Source organism: Ochlerotatus camptorhynchus, unplaced genomic scaffold (genome assembly GCF_037179485.1).
Source record: "Ochlerotatus camptorhynchus isolate MF236.1 unplaced genomic scaffold, CSIRO-AGI_Acam_v1.1 ptg000131l, whole genome shotgun sequence".
Classification (NCBI taxonomy): domain Eukaryota; kingdom Metazoa; phylum Arthropoda; class Insecta; order Diptera; family Culicidae; genus Ochlerotatus; species Ochlerotatus camptorhynchus.
The window spans coordinates 985,841-1,011,488 of record NW_027040621.1 but is presented as its reverse complement, the minus strand read 5'-3'; the positions used below and the strand labels follow the sequence as shown (position 1 = coordinate 1,011,488).

General features: G+C 41.2%; 1 protein-coding gene across 3 annotated transcripts in view; it reads right to left on the bottom strand.

The window, feature by feature from the left end:
* Positions 1-25,648, bottom strand: part of Shrm (Shroom) — a 574,742-nt gene that overhangs the window by 310,759 nt on the left and 238,335 nt on the right. For all 3 annotated transcript variants that reach the window (XM_065220703.1, XM_065220702.1, XM_065220704.1), the window contains exon 3: positions 10,214-10,425. In XM_065220703.1, the coding sequence (XP_065076775.1) occupies positions 10,214-10,425 (212 nt within the window). The remainder of the gene's footprint in view (positions 1-10,213; positions 10,426-25,648) is intronic.

Genomic DNA, 25,648 nt, shown 5'->3' with positions numbered 1-25,648 from the left:
GATTCATCATGTTTGCGAGCATCAGAAGATTTGGCGCTATCTGCATTGTTTGATTTTTTTTATCCCGGACCAGAAATTTGTGGCATCGCGAGTGATAATTTTAATTTCAGTTAGTGATGTTGGTTCGTTCGCAACTATTTTCGAAAAAGTGTTTTCGACCGAAAGTGTTCCAAAATTGCTTTTGAACGTGTTTCGCAGTTGGGTGTGGTGAAATCCGTGCATTCCCGGTCGATTTTCAGTGGATATTCCGTATCACAAAATTGCCTACTGATTCCTTTTTTTGCTGTTCGACGACGACGGGTGTGCTTTCGCGTGAGTGACGTTTATTGGATCCGTTTCTATGAACGGCTGCGTTTTTTTTTTGTAACCAGCGGTTGCGAGTGTGCCTGTGAATTGCATTGCCTCCTGGGTGACCGGTTCACCGTGTTCGGATGTCACGCTTTCATCGTGTAGTTCTATCGAGAGTCTTTCAGAGACGATAGTTTTTGTTTAACTGCAGAAGGATATAAATCGTCCTCTAATCTATGGGAGCTCTTCGAAATCGCCGTGAAGTCATGGATTCCTTTGCAACATATCGGGTGAGAGCTTTCCTTTATTGCTCTCTTATCATTCATTCCATTATTATATGACACATTGGTATGGGCCGGTCCAACCAGGGCACCCGATGGAAGCAATTTGGATGGGGAGAGTGTAATTGCCAATTTCCTGTCGTTAACAGATCGTGAATTGAAGGCGGGCTCTTCTTCCCCACTCATTGGGACATCCCCTCGTGCGATGGCTTGTTTATTACCGGCTTGTAGCTTATCCCGCGGACTAAGCGTAAGTGTCTCTGCTTACAGGTTCGCCCTCCATTTTTGGCCCTTCATACAATGGTAAATTGAATACAATCAGTTGTTGTACTTGATCAAGTCGTACGAGGTGGACAGTCCACTGTCTAATGGTGCGAATTAGTGGGCTTGTTGGTTACTTGGGTGAATTCCTCTGATTCTTGAAATTGGAAGGTGCCATGCTTTTTAAGGTGTCCTTTTAATAATTTCCACCAGTGTAGAAGTTTTACAATCATCCAACAATTATGGATCAGCCAATAATAATTATGAATCTTTCAGTCCAGCGTGTTAGTCCACTGAAAGTACTCCTTAAAGGTGGGGTATTGAATAAAACATAGAAAAAATAATAATAGATATTATCGAGATACTTAAAAAAATCAATTTTCATCACTTTTCTAAGCTCGAGACTTCTTATGTTTGCAAAGTCTCAGAAATTACTGAGCAACTTAGTCATGGAGTATTTTTTTTGAGCACTGAGCAGACTGCTATTGACTGAATAGGTCATTAGACCGAATTTCGAAGCGAGGGGATTGAAGTAAGTATTTTTTTAGATATATGAGTAGGAAAAATAAGTGCAGATCTTGACGTGATAACATAGGGGAATTTACGTATTCTCGTCAATCTAAGCAGCGTCCGCACTTCTATTAGCATTTTGTCAGCGTTACGCACATATATCACGTGTCTATTTGTTAACATTCATCTGCTGCTTGCTTCTCTATCCATTCCAATCGACAGAATTTTTCAAACCGGTTTGAAAGCGATTTTACAACGCTCTAAACTTCTCAGGTGAGTGTGACTATTGTCGGCAGCCTCTTTTTCTTCGGCAACCTTCCCATTAGAACTGCGTGTTAACCAGCTGTTCTATTATCGGCAACTCGAAATCAGCCCCATTTTGTAGTGCGTATACTTCATTTGAAGAAAAATCTGGCGTTATAGGATTGCTCGGTCGTACAAATATAATCAGATTGAAGCTGAAAGACTAAAGAATCGTTTGAATACATTCAGGGAAGTGTGTTGATGGGAAAACATAGGGTAAATGTTGGCTTCGGCACCCATTGACTGTTTTCGGCAACCAAAATTTAAACGTTAATTTCACTATGTTTTCCCATCAACGCACTTCCCTGAATGTGTCCAAACGATTGTTTAGCCTTTCAGCTTCAATCTGATTATATTTGAACGATCGAGCAATCCAGTAATGCTACATTTTTCTTCAAATAAAGCATACGCACTACAAAATGAGGTTGATTTCGAGTTGCCGATAATAGAACAGCTGGTTAACACGCAGTTCTAATGGGAAGGTTGCCGAAGAAAAAGAGACTGCCGACAATAGTCACACTCACCTGAGAAGTTTGGAGCGTTGTAAAAACGCTTTCAAAACGTTTTGAAAAATTCTGTCGATTGGAATGGATAGAGAAGCAAGCAGCAGATGAATGTAAACAAACAGACACATCATATATGTGCGTGACGCTGAGAAAATGCTAGTAGAAGTGCAGACGCTGCTTAGATTGACGAGAATACGTAAATTCCCCTAGTGAAATTATCGTTTAAATTTTGGTTGCCGAAAACAGTCAATGGGTGCCGAAGCCAACATTTACCCTATTTGAACACTCCGTAGTTTATACTAAAAGAAATCTGAAAAAAACGAGGTTAGGGAAATTTCAAGATTCTGAGACTTCGACATTTGTAAGGAGCATAAGGCTTTATTTTTTTTTTCAGAGATTTGTGATTTACAAACATCTTTAAGATCCTAGATCTTGGAAAAAAATAAATGTGTTTGCCATTTGATATAAGAATCAGTCGAAAGAAACGAGAAATTCAAACCAATCCCACCAAGGTGGTTGTTGTGTAACGGTATATATAGCTAAAAGCAGAATCCAACTCTAGTGTGAACTCTTCGTTAGTTTAGCTATCGATTTTCAATTCTTTCGTGCAGTTTTCAATCAGATTTAAGTTGACAGTAGCAGTAATAAAAATACACAGTCCTTATCAGTAGCTCAAGAAGTGACGATTTAAAATTAATTTGTAAGAGAGTGGAAGCAATAAAGTGGAGTTCAAGCTGTGGTGTGAAATTTGACCTATCGATGACTAATTAACCAGTGCATGGTGCATGCTGAAGAGTAGGGTCCAGATTGGCCACATCCTGCCACTCCGTGAACCGTTTCCCCAACATAATTTGGTACCGTGACCAGGATAGTGGCAATTCAGTTCAAGAGGTCGCCAACCGCTTTGACACTCCTGCGCGATAAAGAAGCCTACCTTCGCCATTTTCCAAGCGAAGCCCTGAACAATCTTGACGCCATCGTAGTCATCTCGGCTATTGAGTGTTCCGCCATCAAAGCCAAGCCTGAATAGGCATACAGCCACCCCTATTGTGCCATCATAGTGACGCCATCCGCCATCGTGACACCAACCTTCCTTGCGCCTTGGAAGTGGAGATTAGTTCCAGATATTTTTTAAATACAAGGCCTGTTGAGATCAGGCAGAAGGTAATTGCCTGTCCAACTATTGTCATAGTGATTTCTGGTGCTTTTTAGAGTGTTTTATCCTTGCATGTACATGCCGATTATTTCGCTTTGGAGCTCAAGTGCATCCGCCATTGCTTCAATTTTAATTCCACGCTCACACGTACTTAGCTATTGCTCAGGAGGATTACGTTCAGCCATTTGGTTTTCTGTGTCCACGCCGTGGCAGAAACTGAATTTACATCCTGTCTAAAGTCGGCCGTGAATAGCAGCCTGCTTCAGTGTGTCCAACAGTGACGACCTTACCAATTACGTTGGTGGACTTCTTGCGACCACGCCGTGGTGCAAACCGAGGAATAATCTCGTCGAGTTGGAGTACTGCTGAGTAATTGACAACTATACAAGGCACAAGTCCGCCTTGGTCAGGTGAGCACCTTTCCAAGCATTTTATTTTTCTTTCTCCAGTGCTTCCTGGTCTTTCTGTTTACCAGATACGTGTCTCTCTACCTATCGTCACCGCACGTCTCGCTTCAATGCGAGGAAGATCGTCGGAAACATGTGCTGACATTCCGGCGAACAACTCTGCTTGCGTCTCTAGGAAGAGCGGAGAAGTTCATGCTGCAGTACCAGGAGGAACGGGACAAGCTCGAGGTCGATCTGCGATTGGATAATCTTGACGTGATCCTTCAAGGGCTAGAGGAAGTGCAGACGGAACTGGAGGACATGGAAGACACCAACGAAGGCATGGTGAGAAACTAACAGTTTCGTTCCAATTTCGAAACTCTGTCCTTTAAAATAAAATCCTTCTTACGCTCTAAACTTCCTCCTCCAATCAATCTGCAAGACAATCTCCCTCAACATACTGCTTCTGGGGCTAACACTCTAAAGGGTCTGAAACTGCCTACCATTTCATTGCCTGAATTTTCTGGGGACTAAAAAGACTGGCTTGCGTTTCACGACACTTTTCTGGCTCTTATCCATGCGAATCCGGATGTGGCGGACATCCAGAAATTCCACTACCTAAGGGCTGCTATCAAGGGAGAAGCAGCTCAGTTAATCGAGTCAGTTGGAATCAGTGCTGCTAATTATTCGCTCGCTTGGGAAGCTCTTGTCAACCGATATGCCAACAAGTACCTCCTGAGGAATCGTCATCTTCAAGCGTTGTTGGAGTGCCCAAAGATGAAGAGAGAGTCAGCGTCCGTCTTGCATACCACGTCAAAATTCTAGGTCAGTTGGGTGAACCAGTAAATTTGTGGAGTACCATATTGGAGCACATCCTCTGTACGCGACTGCACGATGACACCCTGAAGGCGTGGGAGGATCACGCTTCCACTCTGGACGCAGTAACTTACGAGCGACTGATCGAGTTCCTGCAACGTCGTATGCGTGTATTGGAATCGATTTCCGAAACCCAATTCAAACATCCGTTTTCGAAAAGATCGTTTCCAACGAAAGTCTCGTCCCATGCTGCCGTCGAAAATTCTCCTATGAAGTGCTACGCCTGCGATCAACGTCATCCTTTAGTAAAGTGCCACAAATTCGAGAAGCTTCCAATTTCCAAAAAGTTGAACCTTCTTAATGCCAAGCGTCTCTGTCTCAATTGCTTCCGCAACGACCACTTCGCTCGAAATTGTTCGTCGAAGTACAGCTGCAAGTTCTGCCAGAAACGCCACCACTCCCTCATCCATGCAGCCTACGTGGATAGCTCCAAACAATCCAGCGCAAATGTCAACGCTTCCTCTTCTGTTAGTTCTTCTAGGGCATCCGTTCAAAACAACGTAGCCGCTTCCGAGGCAGTTCCGTTGCTGTCCGCATCGACATTGGTGAAATCCCAACAGCAAGTGTGCAGTATCCCGATGCAAAGTTGCGGTAGAAACGTTTTCATGCTCACCGTACTGCTGAAAATCGTCGACTGTTATGGTGAAGAGAATTTTGCCAGAGCTCTTTTGGATTGCGCTTCCCAACCCAACCCATCTCCGAAAATTTGGCTCATATTCTGCGGCTAAAGCGAAACAAGGTGAATGTTCTGATCCATGGAGTAGGAGAGAAACCGCAACACACTCGCAACTCTGTCCGTACGCAAGTTCGTTCCCGGAAAGGAGAATTCATCCTAGATGTCGACTTCTTGGTTCTGAACAAGATCATCCCGAACCTTCCGTCTCGTGACGTCTCCATTGAAGACTGGAATCTACCCCAGGACCTGTTCTACGCCGATCCAAACTTCCACAAGAGCTCCGGGATTGATTTGATAATCGGCAATGAGCATTTCTTCTCTTGCTTCAAGACTGCCGCTAGAATCCAACTGTCCGATTCACTTCCGTTGCTTGTCGATAGTGTATTCGGTTGGATCGTCTCTGGTACCGCCCACGCTGCCACAAATGCGCACGATGCGTCCACCTGCTCCGTTACGACCGTTTCACTAATGTCCCTCGAAGAAAGCCTGGAACGAGTTTGGGAAATCGAAGAGCTGCCAGCTCGATCTGCCTATTCACTAGAGGAGAAGAAATGTGAGGAATTTTACACATCCACGGTTACCAGAAACAGCAAAGGACGATACGTAGACGAGCTAGTTGGAGAATCGAAGGCCACCGCTCTACGACGATTCGAACTTCTTGAACGCAGGCTTGACCGAGATGCCCACCTGAAAGAAGAGTACTGTAAATTTATGCGAGAATACTTAGAGTTAGGGCATATGCGTTTGGTTCCCGAGAAAGAAGCAAGCAAGTCGAAGGAATGCTTCCTGCCCCACCACCCAGTGCTAAAAGAGGCCAGCACGACGACGAAGGTACGTGTCGTCCTTGATGCTTCCGCCAAGACTTCTACGGGGCACTCACTGAATGAAGCATTACTTGTAGGGCCTGTAGTACAGGACGATATTCTTAATATCAGCCTTCGGTTTCGAACCTTCCCAGTAGCGGTTGTGGGTGACGTCGAGAAGATGTACCGCCAGGTATTGATTCACGAAGACGATAAACCACTCCTAGAAATACTGTTTCGATTCAGCAAATTCGGTCCAGTGCAAACTTACCGTCTCCTGACAGTTACGTATGGCATGGCTCCGTCTGCATTCCTCGCTACGCGCACGCTGCTGCAGTTAGCCGACGACGAAGGTGATGCCTATCCGCTGGGAGGACCAGCACTCAGGAAGGGATTCTACGTAGACGATTTCATTGGAGGTGCCCAGTCGGTTCAATAGGCTATCCAGTTGAGGACCAAATTAGGAGAGTTAATGGCGAAGGGTGGATTCTGCTTGAGGAAATGGACGTCGAACAGTCTGGAAGTGCTGCAAGGACTAGCTGTTGACCAAATCGGAGCTCAGTCCTCTCTGAAATTCGACAAGGACGAAACAATCAAGGCATTGGGAATCAGCTGGGAGCCTGAACTCGACGTGTTCCGTTTTGAGACCATACTTCGACCGACCCAAGGACCACCTACCAAAAGGAGCATTTTATCTGGGATATCGCAGCTATTCGACCCCCTAGGAATAGTTTCTCCAGTCTTAATCCGTGACAAAATGCTGATGCAATTCCTGTGGCTGCAATCGTCTGGCTGGGACGACGAGGTTCCAGAATCGGTCGCTAAGAAATGGGAGAAGTATGCCGAACAACTACCGAAGCTTTCCGAGTTCCGGGTACCACGCTACGCGTTGCTTCCAAACGCTACCATCCAGCTGCACACATTCTCCGAGACATCCGAGTGTACTTTAAAATAGGTCTGATAGGACTAGGAACTGTAAATAATAATTAAAATCTCAAATGTACTAAGGTTGAAAAGACGCATCTGTGTCACTTGAAAAATTCAAACATGTAAACCACACAAACACAAAAAATAAAGATCATTTAAAGTAAAAAAAAAAAAAACGAGAAATTCAATTCAACCAAACGCAATTTTCGTGGATTTGCTGATGTTTAGGTTTCGGAACACTTAATTTAACATGATCTGTTTGTTAACGTTCCATGATTTATGTCAAATATGGATTACGTCAGATTGATAATAATACTCAAAATGTGGACTTTTGGAATCTTTACAAGATCCCAAATTAAAAAAAAAATCACTAATTTTGTCCTTGAATGTGTTCAAAACCTGCAACTTGGAAGAATTTTGAGAGTTCCAACAATTCAAATATATAGTAGTTGTGTTAATGCTAGAGTTATTCAAGCTTGCTTTCATGTCATTGGCCACATCTTGCTGGACCTTATTAATGAATCATTGCAAACTGGACATGTGCCACACATTTGGAAGGAATCCTTAGTGCTTCCTATTCAAAAAGTTGCTGGAACGATTAAAGCCGAAGAGTTTCGTCCCATCAACATGTTGCACACATTAGAGAACATTTTATAACTTGTTGTTAAAGGCCATCTGTTGGAGCATTTAAATAGTAATAGTTTGTTGATACCAGAACAATCGGGATATCGGGAAGGTCATTCTTGTGAAACCACGTTGAATTTGGTATTAGCGAAGTGGAAAAATAACTAGGAGTGTAAAGATACGATTGTTGCTGATTTTTGGATCTGAAACGCACTTTTGAAACAATTTCTAAGCCCTTATTGTTAAGATCAATCAAGCGCTTTGGAATTACGAGTACTGCATATAAATGGTTTCAAAGCTATTTGTCTGACAGAAATCAACGGACTGTTTTTAATGATTCTGTTTTCAGTCCCGTGGGGAATAACCTTGGAGTGGCCAGGGATGTGTATTAGGGCTCATGTTATTTATTATGTATATTAATGACTTGCGACGTGTTTTACGATTTTGAGACATTAATCTTTTTATTCATTGTGATATTTTTTCAACTAAAGATTTAGATGATGCCGTTTTACACTTGAATGAAGATTTGCCTTTTCTAAGTAGATGGTTGAAGTATAAGTAGTTAAAATTGAATACAAGTAAAACTAAATTTATGGTAATTTCGCGGAATCGATTAAATGAGAACGTCTCGGTTGTCATTGATGATGAGACTATTGGTCGCGTTCGGGAGATTAAATGACAAACATTTGATGACAAACTTAAGTTCAACTCTCACATTGACAATGCCATCAAGAAAATTGCCAAGAAGTATGGAATTCTATGTCGACTGAAAAACGATTTAACTATTGCCAGTAAAATACAGCTATTCAAATCAATCATCTCTTCTCATTTAGTATTTTGCCCTTCTATTTCTGGCCAATGAAACACAAACATCAAAATAACAGCGCTGGTAGAATAAAATAATGCGTTTGATTTTGAGACGTAATAGACTCACTTCCTCAACTTTGATGCTAGACGCTTTAAAATGGTTTTCGGTGAAGCAAAGAATTGTATATTTGACTATGGTGTTCATTTTTAAAGTAGTTAACGGTTTGCTGCCTCGATACTTGTGTGATAGAATTGAAAGGGGAAGTGATTTTCATAGATACAATACTAGAAACGCGGATGAAATAAGAACATCACTCAGGAGGATTTCTTATGAGCAGTTTCTAGTGTATTTTAGTTTAGTCTACTGAGGAGAAGTTTAATAAAAAAATCGAGATGATTTTCTAAGGAATAGCATTCTCAGAATAATTCTAAAGGAATTCTATAAAATGTCAAGGGAATTCGAAACAGAATTTCACGTTACGCAAAGAATTCCAAAAGTCTTTTCTTGTGAGTTTAAGGAGAATCCCATGATTATTTTGAACATGATTCCAAGGTTATTAAGCAAAAAAAAAGCGTTTTGAATTTAAATAGGTTGATATAAAAGAATTAGGAAAAGTTACGCATAAATTGATAAAATTTAAATCTTCATGGCTAAGAGTCATATCGATTCAAAAAATCTATTTTTACAAACTTTTTTATAAGCTAAAATACAAAACATAATTTAACCGATCATACAAATAAAGAGTATTGATTTTTCCCGGTGCTTTCGTCAAATTTAAGCGGGATTCTCCGCTTACTTTGAAAACTCCCAGTTATTTCCTGGTTTTCCCGGTTCACTTCAGCTTTAATAATGAAAAAATAAACCTAAAAACGCTTCAAAATCATTTAAGCACCAAAAGACAAAAGATTGCCTCTCACCCCAAAAGTCCTGGGTTCAATCCCAGTCGGCGCCGCCGGGATCTTCTGAGGCATAAAATCTCTAATCACAGGGAAGTAAAGCATTTTGTCCCCGGTTCATGAGTTGATGGGTCGATAGGTAGGGTCCAGGTGTGGGAGCTGCCACCCTGGCGTCGGTAGCATTGGTACTCAGTACGGAGAACAAGATCAACGGAAAGCAAATCAAAGAAGAAGAAAAAGTTCAAAAGAAGACATCTGTTAACGCAGAAATATATGAGGGTGCGATGTAAACTCTCTAAAACTTTCTACGTAGTAAATTATTATCCCCTCAACATGCCAAAAAGCCTTCAAGACGTCAAACAGCCCTCAACTAGAATACTATAACTCTTAAACCAGAAATTCAGCATCATTTGCTCAATAAGCTATTGGGCAGTCCATAATAGGTAATTTTACCCTATTTTAGCGAATGTGGTAGATTCCCCGAAAATACATAATTAAAAAAATATCACAGTTCTTTGCTTGTTCAAGAAATGCATAAACTATGTTCAGTCCCTTGCTAAGCCGCTGTCTGCGAACTTGAATCAATTGAGATTACCACGGTGGTAAACATCATCGTCGTCGTCGTCGTTCCACTTCGGTCGCTCGCCCAGCTCGGCTCAACCCGGACCGAATGTGTGTGGTCTCCCCCATCAGGTGAGAGAGAGAGAGAGACACGGACCGAGCAGGAACGTAATGAACTGTCCACCCAATTGCGAAACTGATTGGACTAATTTGACCCTGGTCGTGCGTGGGCTGGAACGTCGTCGTCACTTCGCGCACGCAGTCAATTAGCACACCTCGCTCAGAGTGTTCTCACGATGATCACCACCGCAAGACGGAAAGTAAAAGTTAGATAGGTATCGGGACACTTACCGGCACTGGAAAGCGCGGACATACTGGTGGCGTGGCTTGCCTCCGATACATCGCTCATCGATCCGAGCCACTTGAGGGTCTCCGTCGAGGAAGTACTCTCCGAACTGTTGTTGTCCCCGATGCTATTGCTGGAGGACGATAGCTGTTGCAGGTCTTGCTGGGACCAGTTATGGGACGATCGGGACAGCAGCAGTTCACTGTCCTGGCGCAACCTGGAAAATAGAAAGGAGACCAATTTTAGAGCCAAGGTTGTGCGTTCAGGATCATCGTAAATCTTGCATCGCGAGCAGAACAATTGCCCTCCGAAATCCTTTCACCGAGTGAGCATCGCCATATATGACCACCGGTAAGGTTCGCCCAATTGAACCCCGCCATTATTATTAATACCAATATTTATTGTTTGCACTTCAGGAGGACCATGATCCCAGCCGGGCGATAAGCAGCAACCCCTCGGTCGATTGTTATTATATTGTTCAATTACACCTCATATATTTGTGTTTCCGCCGCGTCGTCGAATCGTCCATATTTACCATTCCATTCATTCGGTACGGGTGATCAATTTTGCACCACTGACTGTGACTGACTCAGAGATCGTCGCGAGTTGATTGTACGCTCGCGAATGTTTACCAAATTTAGTGTGCGCTCGTAGGCAAATATTGACCCTGCTTTCCGGACGGGTTAGCGAGCGGTTTGTCTGCCTGTAAATTTATCTCTTCAATTTACACCAATCGATGGAATTTCGTGACAATTGTGATCTGAAGTGCTAAATGCAGATCTTCCGTGGTTGATAAAGATATGAATGAATAGGGGGGTGCTTTTTTTTTTTGGAGGAAATCAATGGAAGGAAGAATGTCCGTTTATGAAAGAGTTTGGTTCAGGATGATCGATAGTAGATAAGATTTTCGAAACAATGCAATGGGTGAGATCAGACCTATATGACTATAGATATGCTTATTTGGGAGAATTCAAAGAATTTAAACATATGTTCGGATGACCCTATTAGATAAATCATCTTTAGTATTTATAATTTTAATCTACTGAAACATGCAATTGATCAATTGTACAAATCTCATTCATTTTGTAAATAACCACATCTGCGTAACCCCAAAATCATCCAAACCCCATCGCTATTACTCTGATCCAAAATGCAACGCGATGGCGCCAGCCAAACAAACCCCGGTAGCCACGCCATGGTGTTGATCTTGGGGCCACTGAAAAGACCCCCATTTGACACTCGATACCTCGACGTCTACGACGATGACGTATCGTTCGACTACGACCGACCCCCGTTCCATAATCGCAATCACGTTCCGCCCAGTTCTCCAAACATCAGCTACCACCAGCTACCTACTTGAACTGCGAGCCTCTCCGTGTGCTGCGGATCAACGGCAGTGCAGTATGTACCGCAAGTCAGTCGCCAGCAGCCAGCAAAAGATCAATCGATTTGACACGCTGACCCCGTTTCGAGTTTTCCATCGGTGGGGTCCACCCCCTTCCCCGCACTGCTCCTTCCGTTCTCCGTTTGAACGTACAGCAGAACGACTCTCGCAACTTCTCGGTAGGTAATCAGTGCCATTCAATCTTGCCGGGGTTTTCCACCCTCGCACTCTCTCGCAGTACCCGCCACTGCCAGTTCGTGGTCACTCACCACTAGTTGGGAGGAGGAAAAATCCGTTTTAATGAAAATTGATTTGTCTCATTATTTGAAGTAAATATGCGAGCCCAGGCAGGCCAGATCGTTCCGGGGTGATCCGCTGTCCTTTGAAATGCCAATATTCGAAATAGTGATAGAGACCCGATGAATTGAATCGAACCCAAGACGATCGGTGGGCAAGGAGGGTAAGGAGCAAAAAAAAATGAATGCATGCTAATAAATAAATAATGGCCTTTTAGGCACTGGTTGGAATCAGGCATTTGAGCGGTTTGAAAAGTGGCATCGATGAGTGGTTTGTCCGTCCAGCAGAAGTGCTACTGGTCGTTCGTTGCTCGGCAACAGCTGCTATCCAATTGTAACGAAGACGACGATGAAGACGGTTGTCGGTGGGTGGCTCTCCGTCGTATTTGTTGGGACCCACTTCTGCCCGGACTTGAAAGTGGTGGCATAAAGTATCATATCGCTCGGGAGCTGAAGCAGATTGCAGACACTTCATACGCTTGCCATTGACCAATTCCTCGTCGGCGGCGGTTCGGTCGGTCAAATCGTGCGGGGTGGCCCAACAATGAGATGTAGTAGCTAATTTGTGAACGGTACAGGATATGGCATTGCCCACGGTTCGTCCGTCTTGGGGTGGTCTGGTACCAAATCGTGCTGATTGAGAAATTCAAACTGCTGTCAGGGTGATTTTTACATTAACAATTGCGATTAGGGAATTCAGTAGATGGAAATATTATTGATTTTCCATACCAACTTTCAAACTAAATGGAAAAACAAATCGTGGATTATTTTTTGAGGAAGACCAAAATAGTGCATGAAACGAATTTGAATTTCAATTACATTTCAAATTGGACTTAAATTTAATTTGAAATGATAAACTTGCGACCGAGAAATTATGAGAAAAATGAAGACATGTGTAACTTTTGAGCTCTGGTTCACAGCCATAGAATCATCCGAGTTGAAATCATGAGCTTAATTCTAAAGCCAAAAACTGTTAACCAAAAAATGTAAAAAGAATAAAACAAAGCATCAGACTGGATTCGAACCAAGAACCTTGAGATCACTAAACCCTTACTTTGACCTCTAGACTATCAGTACTTGTATAAGATGGAAGGCAAAAGGCGTATAAGAGATATCTATGTAGTGTGGTTTATGAACACGGTTTGCCAAGTATGTGTAACGTTTTCAGCGGTTTTGATTCCTCTGCATTATGAAATCATGAATTTCCATCCTGAAATCATGAATCATTGTTACAATTTCATGGGATGGCAAGTTTTTTCATTTCATGATTTTTTATTCATGAAAATGGAATCGGATTTGTTTCCGTGTAGCCTCAACAAATAGACTACACCCGGATATATTCCGGTTACCCCCAGGCAGTGGCGTAGCGTCACTGGATGACACGGGATGGGGGGCTTGGTCACTGATAATGACAATAAAATAAATAAACTTGAATAAGTAAGAAGGGTCTGATCACACCATAGGTGGATAAATTCGGGTTTTTCTACATTGATCCGCAAAATTTATCTTGTCTTTGTCCGTCTTGAGTAACACTTTTCGGTCGTAAAGTGTCATAAATTAATTATAATAATAATAAATTTTTCTGTGATAAAATGCTTCATTCCGAGATTAGTTTCCTATTTAAAGTATATTTTGTTTAGGGTCAGTATTTCCATCACGGCCACCCAACTCCATCATAACGCACCCTGTCATGGTAAATGGTATTCCCAAATGCCACAACCGACCACATAACAAGACTCACAGCCATAACGGAAGTAGGGGAAATGGATGTAATGTCGCGTTCATCTAGATAAAATTGATAAATAGCAGATTTTTAGCGATAGACCCAATCTTAGGGTATAGGTAGGTATTATAAGTATTGAATGAAAAACAATGAAAACGTCTCGCAATTGAGAAGTGCACTTTTTAGTCGTTTTCCATATAATGTTTCAAATATCTCTAATGTACATTATTTAATCTAACTAGTATCGTCCATTTTATTACGGCAAAACCCACTGATGTCAGTGCCTTTATATAAATGTACTACAACGTGGCTAAAAATTAACGAATTAATAATTAACCCCCAACCCCCTTTCAAAAATTGTAAAACATTGAAGGGGCATACAAAGAGTCAGCTCTAGGTACTCAAAATGAAATCGTCACTCGCACTGCGCTTTAATCTAAAACTATACGATTTTTTTAGTATGTTTTTGAGTCGCAAAAATAATGAAGAAAACCAATATCAAATGGAAGAAGAAGAAGAAAACTTTTGATCATGACTTTAATTTGATGCACGATTGAAACCCAAATCTCGTTGACGATCTTGACTTCATCCGCTTGCCCTAATTTCGCAAGCAACAAGAACAATTACCCATCGGCTGATCCAATTCCCATTCACCCACCCACCCGAGTTCGATAATTGTTCCGATGACCCGCTGACTACAACACAAGTCGAACTCCATTCCAGCTGGAAATTGCGTCAACCGAAGAAGCCTCTGTCATCGCCCGGGGGCCGATTTCCCAAGCTGCAACCAACCACTGCTGGACCATTTTGCGCAACGCAATCTCCGCCGCAGTCAGACACCACAGTCTAGAGAAATTGCCGCATCGATAATTGTCACAAATTTGCTTGCCATTAGAAGCGGCCAGGATGATGAACCGCAAAAAGGGCCTTCATTTCGGAAAAAGAGAAAACCCGCGGCAACAATTATCGCAGGCTCTCTTTCAGTTCAGCAGAGATGAATTTTTTCGCCAGTTTTCCCACAGAATTGTAACTGACCTATCCATAAAAAATAATTACCACCGAGAAGCTGAAGAAGCAAGTTCAATCACGGTGGCGGCGGCCGTGGCTGTGATTTTCCAGACTGTTTAGGCTTTTCGGAGTCCCATTACGGTGGACTGTGATCGTGTGATGATCATAATCGTTCCGCGGATGCTTTCCTTTCGTTCCGTCACTCTGCTTGTTACACACCGAGAGAGCAGCAGCGGTGCAATGTAACTCCACTACCGTCGGAGATATGGAGATGGTCTGTTCTTGTTGTAGTCCCTTGCAGGGGATAAGAGCGGGTGGGGGAATGGGGTTTGCCCGAAGTCGTGGGCACACGAAAGCCCATAAGCATAACCATTAAGATATATAAGCTCTCCCGCGAGGTGCTCCCCCAACTCTCTCTCTCTCTATCTAAAGGGGTATATGTTTAGTGCTTTTTCGTCATCTGTTTCACATCACGGAACTCACGGAGATTCCGGAGAGGAGCGCAACCATCATCAGTGTGAGCTTTTAGTGGTCGTAAAGTCGGAAAAGTGTCGCCGTGTGGTCTGACCTAGTTCCGAACCGACCTAATGGGATCCCATAAAACCTCCGATCTCAGCACGGGTGCGTACGAGACGGTTCAAACGTGGCCCCATTTCAAGTAGGCTCAACTCGAGTACCTTCTCAGCGCTTCAAGTACGCTCCAGTTGGGGTCAGCAGCAGTACTGCACTAATTAGCGGCGCTTCAGCCTCCCCCCAATCGATGGTAGGCTATCTGCAGCCAATCCCTTTATTTCGATCTCGACACTTCTATACCCTCTGCTTGGTGTCTCATTGTGGACACGTACCGACCGTACTCCAAAGATGATGAAAGCGCGATGGCCAAGCTGATGAGGGGCGGTACCCAATTTTGGTCACCTTCGCGCCGGCGCACGGCGTTCGAAAGAAGACTCTCTTGAAGTTACGTAACGCTTCTTCTCGTTGAACCAAAAGTGGAGTAAGTCTTCGAGAGGAACGAAAGAGGATTTTGGCCGGATCAGTCAATCAAAATGAACCCCTCGAGACATGCATGAGTCAAGATGCGATGCGACGCGATTGAACTCTAAGTGGGCGGATCGATTCGTGAAAATGATGGCATTATTTCAACAACGAAGCCCCATATGGCGCCGCCATTCAATCGAACAGCTGCTCCAAAAGTGGACAATCAACCTCTGATCTCCAGAATCCCACTCTGTTCAGTATATCCAGTGAATCCAGTTTCCAACTCCAACTAAGCGGATGCAAATTCCTGCGGTAGCCGCAGGAAAATGAAGTCATTCCTGTCCGTGTGTGGTTGGAACGAAGATTTTTCCCACCAATGAATGTTCGACCAAGTCACTTCTTGCTGACAGCAGCACAACACGAACAATCGATCGTTAGGGCTGCAGCAGTCATCGTGCATGATCATACGAGATCACTTTCCGCGAATAAAAGTAAATAATTCAAATCAGCACGGACAACAATAGATCACGAACATCCACTAAAATGGATGGTGGCTGTTTTCGCTTCGATGCAGATGTCGATATCACTTTCTTCCGAAAGAGGCACCCACAATTGGAGATCACTGTCAAATGTCACGATTTGGAAGAGTGGAAAACGTGGTATTTATGTGTATCACTTGTGTACTTCTACTAGTACTTACTAACGAACATGTATGATTACCCCCAGGTGAGGAAGTTTCGTTTTCGACGATGGAATGCGATCAGCTGTCGCCCGGGTTGGTTTGACTCTGCAGCGCCCTGGCGCAGCGGCTGAGCAGAGTGTGGAAGAAGGTAATTGATCGCGACGTGAAGCTCGCGAGCCCTCCGGGTCATAAAAGTTGTCGTGCAAATAACTGCAACAGTTGCCTTCAAATTACACAATTCCTGTTTTTCTTTTTTTTTTCTAGCGGACTCTCAATAAAGACGGAACTTTCGATGGGGTTTGTGAAATTTAAACTTGGCCAAAACGCTTATTTTTGCATTCTGAACAAATGACTTTTTTGATTTTGCACTGAAGTGCCTAGATCCCTCTCGGCTACAACCCTGGAGTTTCGAGATTTTAGAAGAGATTACTCTAGCGGCGCCGGTGGTGTAGTGGTAAGCGTGATTGCCTCTCACCCCAGCAGGCCTGGGTTCAATCCCAGTCGGCGCCGCCGGGATGTTCTGAGGCATAACATCTCTGATCACGCCTTCCTTCGGAAGGGAAGTAAAGCCGTTGGTCCCCGGTTCATAAGTTGATGGGTCGATAGGTAGGGTCCAGGTGTGGGAGCTGCCTCCCTGGCGTCGGTAGCATTGGCGTTCAGCACGGAAAACAAACCAAGGAAAAAAAAGAAGAGATTACTCCACAACCAAATAAGCTTTTTGTGATCTTCGAACGTCAATTTGAAGGTTTTTGAATGTAGATTCTAATAGGTGTACTCACATTTTAATTTTTTTTATAGTAACTACAGCAAACAGGCTGATTACCGGTATCCAAATTGTCAAAAAATGGCCTATTTTCACCATGGGCGGGATTCTTAATTTCTTAATATTTTGGGCTTAAATTTTCGTCTACTTGATGTATTTCCAAGGGCAAATGATTTGGACAAATAGTTTTTTAGATATGACCAGATGAGTGAGTTTTAGTTTTGAGCTTTTCTGGTGGAAAATCAATGCTATTTAATATTTTTTTTTAATTTTTCTTGAAATCCTTCACGCCGATGGAACAATAATAATTGTATGTTATTTTTCACATGTTCTGGTTAGGATTCCCGAGTAAAGTAAAATAACAACCTGATTTCATCTTGAAAACAAGTTTTATTCTTCCAGATATCATTTTGTTTTCAGTTGTTATCGTATCACTAATTTAGTTATCACCCTTGAATAATTTTGTTATCAGTTGTTATCTTAAAAAAAAATGAATTAATGTAAGGTTAGTTCAAAACTTTAAATATTATGCGCATGGTAAGAAAAAAAAATACTGCCTGTCACATTTCAGTCAAGGTTGCAAAGACTCATTTCAGCTAAAACAATGTTTTTCTAAATTATGAAATAATTAGATGCCATGATCAAATTTTGAATTGGTAGGATACAAGAAGAGGTTGCAAAGAATGTGTTTGACATATTAAACCTGTTTATTTCACTTCATGAGAGTCACAATCAGCGATTTTTCACAAACTCACTCACTCACTCAGCGATCAGCAAATCGCTGATTGTGACTCATAGAAAGCAAAATTTACAGGTTTTATGTTTCCAACGTATACTTTGTAATCTCTTCTTGTAAGTTACAAGTAAAACATGCCATCATACCATCTTTTGGTTTTATTATTCAGAAAAACATTATTTTAGCTGAAGTGAGTCTTTGCAACCTTGATTTCAGTTATCAGCGTTATAAGGCTTTCATACCAAATAGATAAAATAACTTGAATTTTGTTGAACAAAATGCATGGATCACAGGATATGTTATCAAGATGTTTTCAATGATAGCTAAATCAGTTATTTTTGTGATATCGAAGGAGTATTATTTTGTAATAATTTTTGTTATGTTGGCTGTTTCTTCAACCACAATGATAACATTTTCAGTTATCAAATCTCGATAACCGGTATCAGAACTTGTTATCAATTTGGTATAAAACTTTGCTCGGGACGGTAGTATACCCGAGCAAAGTAGAATAACAACCCGATATCATCTAGATAACAGGTCTTGTTATCCCAGATATCATTTTGTTTTCAATTGTTATCGCATAAGCTATTTAGTTATCAGCCTTGATCAATTTTGTTATTAGTTGTTATCATGAAAAATTCACTATATATTTATTATCGATGCAAGGTTAGTTCAAAACTTTAAATATTATTCGCTTTGAAACAATAAAAAATAGTGCTTTTAATCCCTAATCACATTTCAGTTATCAGCGTAAGGCTTTGATATCAAAATGATGACATGATTTGAAATTTATGGAATAAATTTGCATGGCTTACAGAATTTGTTATCAAGATATTATCAATGATAACAAAATTAGTATTTTTTGTGATATCCAACGAGTAATTTTTTGTTATCATTTTTGTTATGTTGGTTGTTAATTCAACCATAATGATAACATATCAGCTATCAAAAAGTGATAACCGGGTAATAGAACTTGTTATCAATTTAATATTTTACTTTGCTCGGGTATTGAGAACATTCTAAGGATTAAATTGACGAAAGGACTATACGAGAAAGGATATTCTGAATCAATCAACAGGAACCTTATTTTAACTACAAAATATGGTAGCAGCTATCAACTAGATGAATGTACACATCAAGTGTCAGAAAGCCCGAGCAAAGTAAAATAACAACCTGATATCATCTTGAAAACAAGTCTAGTTATTCCAGATATCATTTTGTTTTCAGTTGTTATCGCATAACTAATTTAGTTTAAAAAAGGGATTTAAGAAGATTCCCAAAATTCTGGGGCTTTAAAATTTGCGTAGTCTGAAACTAGAACTTTTTTTTTAAATTTTTTGATTAATAACAATCTTCGTGATGCAAGATTTGGAGTACAAAAAAATTAAAATGTGAGATTTTGAAAAAATTTCAAGATCACAGAGTTGAAAAAATATCACATTTATGAGTCGTGGAGTCATATTTGTCACGCTCTGAGACTTGGAAGCATTTTAAGGGTTATAAAAAATTACATAACAATCTATAGAATCTAGCGGACAAACCCTGGAATTTTAAGTAAAATTGAAAAGAATAACAAATATTGAGAATGATTCCCACACAGTTTTCGAAGGAAAAGTACTGAGCAGATTTCCAGAATTATTCTGACATGAAATCCTTAGAAATTGTTAGATGAATTTGGAAGAATTTCTGTGAGAAGAATGCAAGTTCTAAATTAATTTGTTAGGTAATTTTAGAAGATTTAAAAAGGAGTTGTGAAAAACAAAACTTTGCGGAAAATTCCTACGTGATTCTGAGGCGATTTTTTGTATGGGGATCGCGAGTTAAATGACAGATGAATTTCAAAAAGAATTTCAAGAGAATTATGATCAGAATTCAACAAGAAACAGAGTGCTTAGAGTGTTCTGACAATAATTTCAACCCTAGTGCAAAAGATTCATTACAGAACTCGAACAAAATTGATTGCAAAAAAATTGTTGATAATTATAAATTCTTTAAAATACTCCAAGGAGTTTCTAAATAAAATTTCGAAAGATTTCTGCTGTTTTCAATAGAGTTAAAAGAAATTTTTGAAAAGATTTTCAAAGGAATCAAAGTCTCCGGATAGGCTCAAGGGAATTCTAAGAAGGATATCAATTAAATTCTTAGAAGGGGTTGCAAGGAAATTCCAAAAAGAATTCAACGGTAGTTATTACGCGGAGTGTTTTCTTGTTTATTTCAGAACAATTTCAAGATAATTCAGAGCACAATTCTAAGTTAATTCCGTAAATTAAATCATGAGAATTTTGAACAACGACAAATTAAAACCCCGGAAAAGAATAATTCAGTTTCGGTTTTTACAAATATTTGTTTCCAAAGTCTAGCATCTTCAATATTTTGTTTTAAGGACCATGCACTTTACATCTGAAATTGAGACGACAAAAGTCAATTTGCAATATTGCTGAGTGATTAGGTTCTTAAAACAACAAGAAATTAATTTTTTGTTTATTCTGAAATTCCGGTGTATAAATTTGTTCCTATGGTATAGTTAATTTATTTTTCCCGGTTCTCACGCTGAATTCCCGGGTTTTTCCCGGTTTTCCCGGTTGCTTTTCAAATTCCCGGATATTTCCCGGTATTCCCGGTTTTCCCGGTTTGCTGGCCACCCTGATAGGGGAATTTACGTATTCTCGTCAATCTAAGCAGCGTCTGCACTTCTACTAGCATTTTCTCAGCGTCACGCACATATATGATGTGTCTGTTTGTTTACATTCATCTGCTGCTTGCTTCTCTATCCATTCCAATCGACAGAATTTTTCAAAACGTTTTGAAAGCGTTTTTACAACGCTCCAAACTTCTCAGGTGAGTGTGACTATTGTCGGCAGCCTCTTTTTCTTCGGCAACCTTCCCATTAGAACTGCGTGTTAACCAGCTGTTCTATTATCGGCAACTCGAAATCAACCCCATTTTGTAGTGCGTATGCTTTATTTGAAGAAAAATGTAGCATTACTGGATTGCTCGATCGTTCAAATATAATCAGATTGAAGCTGAAAGGCTAAACAATCGTTTGGATACATTCAGGGAAGTGCGTTGATGGGAAAACATAGTGAAATTAACGTTTAAATTTAGGTTGCCGAAAACAGTCAATGGGTGCCGAAGCCAACATTTACCCTATTTCATGGATCACAGGATTTGTTTTCAAGATGTTTTCAATGATAACTAAATCAGTTATTTTTTTGATATCCACGGAGTAATTTTTTGTTACAATGTGTGTATTGTTAGCTGCTTATTCAACCACAATGATAACATATTCAGTTATCAAATCTTGATAACCGGGTATCAGAACTTGTTATCAATTTGTTATAATCCTTTGCTCGGGTTCTCTTTATATGAAATCATAACTTGCTCATTTATTTACTTCTGCCCATAGTTTAATTGTGGTCCTAAAAATGAAAAATACGTTCCTATGGGATACAGCCAAAACGTTGTGCTTTAGAAGTACGATGAAATCATATAGATTAGCAGGTACCTACATATATAAAATTTCAGTTGTGGATGACAGCTGCAACTTGAATAATATTAAATAGCATTGATTTTACACCAAAAAAGCTCAAAACTACCACTCAATCATCTGGTCATATCTCAAAAACTGTTTGTCCAAATCATTTGCACTTGGAAACACATCAAGTAGAAGAGTTTTCCAAAGTGTGGTGAAAGTTTGAGCCCAATATAGTATTCATAAATGCCAGTCATTGCAGCTCACATTAGTACCTTTTATTGCTAATATATCGCATCAACCGTGTACAGTTCTGGACGCCTTCAAGCATAGAGCTAATATTGTGAATATGAAATAATTATCCAATTAAACATTCTAGATTTTTGGACAGACATGAACCATTTCACTTTAGTTCACCACGTTCACCTCAAAGTTCGAACGGCCATGAACCTTTCAAATGTCGTTAAACTTCTTCAACATTAATTCTATTGGGATAACGAAACGATGATTGATGATCCTCTCTCAAGACATATTAATCAAGTTAGGTTTCGTTATGGTAATCCCTTTATTCATCAACAGATTATATTAGAAATTTGCTCATTTCCTCCTAGTCCACACAACTCCAGTTAGTTTTGCGATCAAAACTTGATTAAAAATTGGTTCCACCAACAACCGGAGGGACCTTCACCTGATTTGATGCCAACCCCATTCCAACTTGGATGATCTAAGTTTATGACGTCCAATCTCCAGCTCCTAGCTGCGGGCTTTTCCGCAAGTCATAAACCGTTCACACCATCATATAACAACCCAAACCGAACAAAAATCAAGCCAGTGCGCCATCCGCGGTCCGGAAATTGAACCGCATCGAACAGTTACATTGGCCCAGATTTGGGCCCACCGAAGCCGGAGCCGAAGAGAAGAGGCACGAGCGTTTTTCATCAAGGTCACACCAACGGCGAGGCCGAGGCGTGAAAAATAGCGATGCGGACCATTTGTGATAATGGTCAATGGCTTTGAACTAGCCAAAAACTGCGATACAATAGAAACCCGCGAAAGATCATAAATCATAACTCGCGCGAACGAGCTTATCCGCATGGAGGTGCGAAGCGAAAGAATATTAAGGTTCGTCGATGTGTTGAGGTCTCACAAATCAAAACTCGCGATAGAGAAAAAAATGGAGACCGTGAGGAATAATTACTGATGTTTTTTTTTTTTTTCCAACCACCTCCAACATATGTTGCGAAATTGCTAGACTCTACCCATCATCGGGTGCGCAGTTTGCTGCTCGCGATGGTGTGAAAACAGTCATTATCGGGATGGGTGCGCGCGTGATTCATGGATCCGTACGGTTGAGGAGCCCCCCGGCTCAAGGAAAGTTTCCATTTTTTTTTTACGAAACATTAGTCGAAGTTGTAGTCGTGATGGAAGATGCCCCTGTCGAGATTAGGGAAGAAGTCAGTTGGCGGACTATTAGACGATTCGTGAGGCAATGGGTCAGCGAAACAGAAACCCACTTCATGCTGAGGGAGTCGTGAACTTCACCGGTGGCTGGAGAAAGTTCTGCTAGGAAAAGGTGTTGAGTTATTGTTGCAATGGAAATCGTTGCAGTCCTGCACGGAAATGTTCACAGATCGCATCTCCTTCATGGTATCGTCGACCTTGTCGTAGACTCACCCTTGTCGGCCTTGTAAGTGATCATACCACCCAAACCGTGTGATCTCTTTGTGCATACACCAGATCACCCAAATCGGAAGTCATGTCTCTAATTTGTAAATTAGACTGTCAGACCTTGCGATCGGAAAGTGTGCTCAGTACTCTTCACACACCGAGTGATCGCGAGTTAACCTTCAACGGATAGGTAAACTACACTACACATGATCACCCTCCGACGATGATCATGCAGGTAGGTAGGTATATGCAAAACGACGACCGGCTCAGCCAAACAGACAGACGGACAGATCTTTGGAAGGAGAGACACACAGAGAAAGATAAATATGCTCTAATTAAATGAATGAGCAAATTAATGCTCATTCAGCATCAACTGAGCCGAGCTGCCGCGCAGAAGCAGCAGCCGTTTTTTTTTTCGTATGCCAGAAGGTACGTTGAGAAAAGAGAGCGATCTTTACGCCTGCAATTTTATGCTCAAAGGTTGGCCGAAAGGAAAAATAACTGACATAACGAGGTTAAACATAGTTATGGTTTTCGAGAGTGCAGTTGTAGGTGCTGCAGGTTTTTTTTTTCGGTGCTTGAACTGATCTTTCTCTCGATCGACGGATCGTTGCTGCCAACCGCCACGGAAAAGGGGAATGACACTGATCGTAGGGTAGGGCGTCCGGCCGGAGTCGCGTGGACAGTATGATTTGGGAGGTGTACGACGAGCGAAATGCAAATGATATTTTGAGCACCTTGGTAGCTCGTTAAAACTCTCGGTTGGCGACGTTGTAACGATCAATTTCAGAAAATATTCATGGCAAACTTTCTCCCTGTCGCGCCCTAGCTGGCGATCCTTGATTTGATTGGTCGCAGTCGGTCAGTAGAGCTAAAATCTGCAACCTAATTTTTAGCTTCGCAACAGCGTAATTTTCACGTAACCTTCGTACTCGATGATCCTCCGTTTCGTGTTAAGATTTGTGCATGTCGCAATTCGGTCACTCGCTGCGATGTTTTCGGGCACGGAGTAGGCGGAGGACACTCGCGTCGTCGTGACTGCCAATCTTTTCGAGTTGATTAACCTATCGCGTGCGCGGCTCGTGGCTCGCCACTTCATGTTTGTTTGTTGGTTGCACTAACGCATAATGGCGGTGGCGGTAGCGGCCGTAAGAGAGTGTCAAAACCAGTCAGTTTTGATTAAAAGTTTGAACTTCTCTGGCTTTGCAAAGAAGCAGTCTTTTTGGACCATTTTGAACGATGACGAAGACTACGAACGATGAGATTGACCAAGTCAGAGGGCGGTTGTTTATTTGGTAACAATTACGATACTCTTTGTTTCGGTTTCAGACTCAGCGGGAAGTTGTAGGAATAATTGTTTTCGGAGAGGCGTTACGTCTGTAAAACATTGCATAATTCTGACATGTTGGCCCTTTGGATGATCTGATGAATGATTGAACGTTGCTTATTGAAGCCTCGGAGGTTCCATCCTACAAAGAACAGCCCACGCTTTACCTTTAGTCTTTAGCGGGTTTTTACAAGAAATTAAATGTCTGTTCGCTCGGTAAATCGGAACCAATAAAAAACCAGAATATCTCATCACGACTCCAGTACTACTTCGGAATGGTGTTGTAAAATGAACGGTACAATTGTTTTAACGTAGAGTTTATTTAAGACAGTTGAGCCTTACTAAATAAATTAAAGGAATGAACAAACGTTTCTAATATGAATAACTTCTTATTCATCTATCATTCCATGGTTTGATTTATGTGTATAATTACTCCAAGTAAACTACTTATAAACTAATTTAAAATACTGCAAAGGGGAAGTAAACCGTTTTAATTACGTTTCGGCTTTTGGGTTTGACCTTCTCCAGGAGATATAAAGTTGTGCAGTCTCTTGTTTAACTCGTTTAACAGCCCAACTAATGCGGTTATATTTTTTCAATCAATGAGTCATTGCTTTGTTTGTGATAATCCTCATAACAAACATATTTCTACAGTAACTTAAAACACGACCGTTATATCACTTCTAAATACAGGGTGGCCAGTGTAAATTTATTTTGAAACTCCCGCTTATTCCCAGTTTTCTCAATATACATAATAATGCAAAAAATACCGATTGGTAATACTCAGCAAATCACATAATTGTTCAATGATTACATGTTTTAAAACGTGACCAAGGGAAAATTTTCGAAGATTGTACGAAAATTTACTGCCGTAGCAAAACTACAGGAAGACGTTGACATATTCATAAACAAACTATTATTCTTTACGTTATTGTTTTGATTGACTAAATGCATTGTACTGTAAAGGGGCACCCACATTAGATCCATTTGCGTTGCGTTGACGTAAATTTGACAGTTAGACAATAGATTTAGCTGTCACTTTGCCGCAACGCGTCCGATCTGGATCTAATGTGCGTGGGCCTTAACAGTCATCACTCCCCCCTCGTGTACGCTTTACTAACTACAATTCCCGTATTGACTATGATCTTTTCATGAAACAGGCTATTCAAGGAGTTTCAGATCAACTTTGACTTATCTCATTTTCCCGTATTTTTGCTGAAAAGTACCAACAAGTCAATTGCAATAGAAGATTTTTCACTGATGGATCACGCATTGATGGCTTCGATGTCTATGAATACTCAACCGCCTTCCGGAAACTTCAGGAACCTTGTTCCGTTTATGTTGCTGAGCTAGCAGCAATCAACTTCGCATTACTTCATCTTCTCGCATAGTCTCATATCGAT